Source organism: Rhagoletis pomonella, unplaced genomic scaffold (genome assembly GCF_013731165.1).
Source record: "Rhagoletis pomonella isolate Grant_MI unplaced genomic scaffold, Rhpom_1.0 Rhpom_scaffold_00002, whole genome shotgun sequence".
Taxonomy (NCBI): Eukaryota; Metazoa; Arthropoda; class Insecta; order Diptera; family Tephritidae; genus Rhagoletis; species Rhagoletis pomonella.
This window is the reverse complement of record NW_023458556.1, coordinates 88,403,904-88,409,288: the sequence shown is the minus strand read 5'-3', so window position 1 is coordinate 88,409,288 and position 5,385 is coordinate 88,403,904. Positions and strand designations below refer to the sequence as shown.

Genomic DNA, 5,385 nt, shown 5'->3' with positions numbered 1-5,385 from the left:
TAAACTTAAATAAATAATTAGTTTACAAGTGGGTAGGGAACATTACATCTCGACCAATCTGACTTTACGATTGACCTCAATCAGCTGACAGTTCTTGTTGAGGTTGTGTGACCTATTGCCGTTGGTGACTGAAGAGGCTCGAGACGATTGTTAGTTGGTGAGCACCATTTACGAATTTTTATAGCTTCAATAACGCCGTCATATGGTAAATGTGTCAATTGGCAATTGTCTATATCCCTTATAACATAACGGTCATTCGGCAATACTTTGTGTATAATATAAGGGCCTCTATACTTCTGAATAAATTTCTTATTAGTTCCAACTGTGGTATCAACATGCCTAATTACTACAAAATCTCCTATCGAGTATGTCTTTGCGGGGACACTATTTTTTAAGAAGTATTGTAGGTTGTAATCCTGCGATCGCTCTATATTCCTAAGTGCACTTTGTCGGGTTTTCTCAAGGTCCCTGGTCGTTTCATCCAACAGTTTTTCTTCAGTGCATTCCGTAAATTCATCTACAATGCAACCCCGTTGGTTAACACCAAAAAGCAAATCACTTGGAGTGTGTTTGGTTGTACTATGGACAGTATTGTTTAGCGCATATTCTACTTGAGACAATTTCGCAGTCCAATCAGCATGGTCTATAGTCTCAGTAAGTTTACTCAACATTGTCTTAAGAACACGGTTGACTCTCTCAACTTGACCATTTGCCTGTGGTGATGCCACTGCAACCTTCACATGACCTATATTTCTTTTCAATAAAAAGTTACTGAACTCGAGGGAAGTAAAACAAGTGCCTCGGTCAGTTATGATACGTCGTGGACGACTATAGTAGCTGAAATACTTGTCCAGTGAGCAACATACCTCTTTTGTACTCGTAGAATTTACCGGATATAATTTGACGAATTTCGTGAATGCATCTATAGCAACTAGTATGTGTTTCCGCTTTGACTTAATTGCTGGTAGAGGACCGAAGTGATCTAAATGGAGGGTGTCGAATGGTATTGGTTTTTTAGGAATGCTAAAAAGATTATGCTCATTGGAACGGGCTGGCGCAGAATATATAATGCACTTGATACAATTCTGAATAAATCTGCTGATTTTATCCCTCATATTTTCAAACCAATAAGCTTTGCGTATTTGGTTGTAACATTTTTCAGTACCTAAATGACCGATTTTCTCGTGCGTTGTGCGAATTACATTTTCTTGCATCTCCAAAGGAACACAAAGCATTATCTTGCCCCAATCCTACGACATACTAATCCGTCTACTAGTTCATATCCTACAACCTCCTCCTTCTCTAATTTACTCATAAGTACCCTGAGCTTCTCATCCCGATTCTGTGCGATTTGTATCTGAACATCCAAGTCATCCAAATCTACAGCGGCTATTAACTCACATTTATTCATATGACTTATCTGGCGTTCAGAGCTAGACAGCAGCTTCGATTCTACAGGGTAAGCGCACCGAGGACTTGCAAAGTCATTTGTTTCATATTTAAGAACTGAATTGATACTATCATATTCCTTTTCCAATAACGGACTTCTACTCAAAGCATCTACATGGCCAAGGTTGACTCCGACACGGTGCTGGATAGAGTAGTCAAAATTTTCTAACTCTAGCGCCCATCGGGCTATCCGAGGATTAATCTGTTTTTTGTTTAAGGTCATAGTCAACGAGTTACAATCTGTAATAATTTTAAATGGTACACCTTCTAAATATATTCTAAATCTGCGAAGAGCATAAATGATCGATAGTGTTTCCAGCTCGAAGCTGTGATATCTCGACTCAGCTGGTGTAGTTGTTTTGGAAAAATATGCAATTGGATGAAATTTGCCGTCGTCCTGTTTTTGTAACAAAACAGATCCAAAACCATGACTGCTAGCATCACAATGGAGTTGTGTTTCACGATTTCGGTCATATATTGCTAACAACGGTGCACTAACTAAACTATTTCTTAAGTCCCTAAATGCTGTTAAACAATCTTTCGAAAATATGAATTCGGCATCTTTGCGTAGCAAATCCAAAAGTGGCTTGGCAATTTTTGAAAAGGAAGGTACAAATTTTCGGAAGTAGGAAAACAAGCCAATACAAGAACGAAGCTCTTTTTGATTCTTCGGAATCGGGTAGTTTGCAATTGCTTTAATATGGGACTTCGATGGTTGTATTCCTGATGGAGTGACGAGGTAACCTAGGTACTCAATTACGTTGTAACAAAACTTGCACTTCCCAAGCTTAAGCTCCAAATTTTTTTCATAAGCTCTCTTAAGAACTTTTCCTAGGGTCTTAATGTGACATTCAAGGTTGTTGGAAGCTATTAATATATCATCAATATATACAATGATTTCTCTTGCATCTATCAAGTCCCTAAAGATATTATACACGAATCTCTGAAAATTAGCTGGTGCATTCTTTAACCCAAATGGCATTCTAAGGTATTCGAATTGTCCGTGTGGCGTGACGAAAGATGTTAACGGAATAGAACTCTCATCCATTGCTAATTGATTAAACCCATCCTTCAAGTCCAAAAGCGTAAACCACTTTTTCCCTGACATATACTCAATACAATCATCTATTAAAGACAACGGGAAATTGTCCCGAATCGTTTTCCTATTAAGAGCCCTATAATCAATGCACATACGCGTTTCTCCATTCTTTTTCTTTACCAAAACAATAGCAGAAGCATAAGGGGAGTTGCTGGGCCGTATGATTTGACGTTTAATTAGGTCATTAGTAATCCTTTGAACCTCTTCTTTGTCTCTGAAGGATAATCGTCTTGGCAAACAATAAAAAGGTGTATCGTCGGTTGTTCGGATGGTCATTTTATAGTCATAAGGTTTCTTCTCACTCAGTGTGGGAGCCAAATATTCTCTAGCCAAAACTTCCGTTACGGCGTCTCGTTCACATTCATTCAGACCGGGCCCTATATCTATTTCTGACCGAATTACACTCTCATCAATAGCACTTATTTCCCTCACTGCCAACTCAAACGAATCAGTTTCAATATCAAAATAGTTGTCCGCCTCTCCTAAGTTTTGTTTTTCATCATGTTTATGAACACATTTACCTGACACTTCATTTAATTCATGCTTATTAACAACCGATTTATCACTACAGTCACCATCAACAGTTTTAATAATAATCGAATCAGATGTACAATTAGGTTTCAAACTATTTTTATTAACTTCATTTCTCTTAGTAGATACATTTTCCAAATATTTATTTTGTTGTACTTTGTTTTTAAATTCATTTCTTATATGACTTATTTGCGTTAAGTGAATATTAAATTTTAGCAAAAAGTCTTGACCAAGAATTAGTGGTATATTTAATGTTTCATCTGGAACCATCATCACGTTTATGTTTCCAACTTTTCCACGAAATTTTACTGCGCACAATATTGTGCCAAATGAGTAGATTCTGCTTTTACCAATGCCAACAAATTTTGGAGGTATCGCAGTAGGCGACGGTTTTAAAAATCTTTCAGCAACGGATTTTTGCATTATATTAATCAAACTACCAGAATCAAAAAGAGAAATAATATTTATAAAACCTGACCATCTGTTTCGATTTTGTTCATAAAAGGCCACACTTACCTCTTGCCTAGTTTCTAAGTAATTATAGTCCTCCGCGGAAATAGCTGCAACATGAGTGGGTTGGCTCTTCTTCTTCGGGCAATTCCGATGCATGTGTCCGAGCTGGTGACAGATGAAGCAGGAACCTACTGGTCGTTGTGGCTTTGGACAGCTGCTCTGATAGTGACCGAATCGCGAACAGTTGAAGCAGCGCACTGTTGAGAGATCTTCGGTGACGGTCGACTTTGCTTCCGTGCGTGAAACAACAGTGGCCGACGGTTTACGCAATGCAATATTCTGGCGACGCTGTTCGTAGCGTTCCATTCGCCTTACTAATTCACTCACTGTATTAGCGCCATACAGGATACTTATGTTGTTACTGTTGTCAGGTATGCCATCTATTACTATATCAATTAGCTCCTGCTCTGGTATTTCCGACTGGGCGGCAATGGACTGCATTGCCACAATGTAACTAACACAAGACTCTGACGATTTTAGTTTGCGTGATCGTAGCTGCCGGTAAACCTCCTGCCGCGAACAATTGCGTCGAAACATTGCACATAGCAACGACTTCAACGTTGAATAATCAACAAGTCCTTGGTTAAGTAGAAATTCTTTTGCTGTCCCAGACATGCATCGTCGTAGTGCTAGACACCTATGTCTTTCATTGTAATTATTGGCATCAGCATAGTCCTCGAATTGCAAATACCACCGATTTATGTCATAATGGTTGTCGCCACTAAACTTTGGAACTGCCGCATCGAGTTCGTCAAAATGTATATATTTACCTAGGCGCACGCCCGGATAAGTTTCTATTTGTTGAACTTGACCTTGCAGCTCCATCAATTCGCGACGTAGTCTTAAAATTTTCAACTGCTCTTCTAGCTTATTGATATCTCCAATCGGAGTTGCGGTGCCTAATTCAGTGGCGGTATCGGAACCAACGGTGCGACTCAATACGGAGAAAGCGGATTGGGCGACAGACTCGCATGAGGAAAATTCTGTGGTGCCATTCCCGGCAACATGGTTTACAGCGGTATTAGATATAACAGCAGAGGGACCATCAAACGCGGTCCCATCAGAGACGGCAGAAACTGGAACATTAGGAACATTGGTAGCAGGAGCTGGCACATAAGGTTCGGCAGCGGCAGGAACAGCAGGCAAATCATGTGACGTGGTAGCAGGAACAGCAGATAAGTTGGCGGCGGGGGCACCAGGTAATTTGGCGGCGGAGGCACGAGGTACAGCAGGTTGGTTGGCGGCGGAGGCACCAGGTACTCCAGGTGTCAGGGCAGCAGATAAAATGACGGCAGGAGCACCAGGGGATGCAGGAGCAGGCACGATATTGGAGCTGTCTTCAATAGCCTTATGTGCATTGGCTGATTTCATTGTATGCGACTCAGTGTTTGATGTAATAGGTGGGCCACCTTCACTGCTTTGCTTTAATTCATCTTTACCTCAAGTCATTTTCCCTGCGGAACGTGTCGACGGCATTTGTTGAAATTTTCCCTTGTTAGAAGGTTTATTTAATAAATAAAATGTTTAAATATTGGCGGGTAGCACCCCACACCTGAGGCTATAACGCAGTCTTTAAAATTGCAAAGATGTCTTTTTATATACTTCGATTTATTTCTTACTATTTTTCTGGCACGTCTCCTCGTTTTAGCTGTTACCGGAAGAAGAAAGATAAAATGGCTCCTTCTTTCGGTACAGAGTGTTTAGTGTATCTTATATCTTCAAATGACAACTACTGGGTGATACATATAAACTTAAATAAATAATTAGTTTACAAGTGGGTAGGGAACATTACA

At 39.9% G+C, this 5,385-nt stretch overlaps 2 protein-coding genes across 2 annotated transcripts; both read right to left on the bottom strand.

Annotated features, from left to right (window-relative positions):
* Positions 1-288: 288 nt before the first annotated feature.
* LOC118755827 (uncharacterized protein K02A2.6-like) lies at positions 289-1,411 on the bottom strand (the record flags this gene model as incomplete). Its single annotated transcript, XM_036490642.1, is given in 2 exon segments — positions 289-1,214; positions 1,262-1,411. Coding segments are annotated over 2 exon segments (1,076 nt in total), but the record flags the coding sequence as incomplete, so codon positions are not given.
* A 1,833-nt stretch (positions 1,412-3,244) lies between these two features.
* LOC118734759 lies at positions 3,245-5,234 on the bottom strand. The gene is made up of 2 exons (XM_036464451.1): positions 3,596-5,234; positions 3,245-3,515 (listed from the first exon to the last, which is right to left on the bottom strand). The coding sequence occupies exons 1-2, from the start codon at positions 4,961-4,963 to the stop codon at positions 3,507-3,509; spliced, it is 1,377 nt and encodes a 458-aa protein (XP_036320344.1). The 5' UTR covers positions 4,964-5,234; the 3' UTR covers positions 3,245-3,506.
* Between the last annotated feature and the right edge of the window lie 151 nt (positions 5,235-5,385).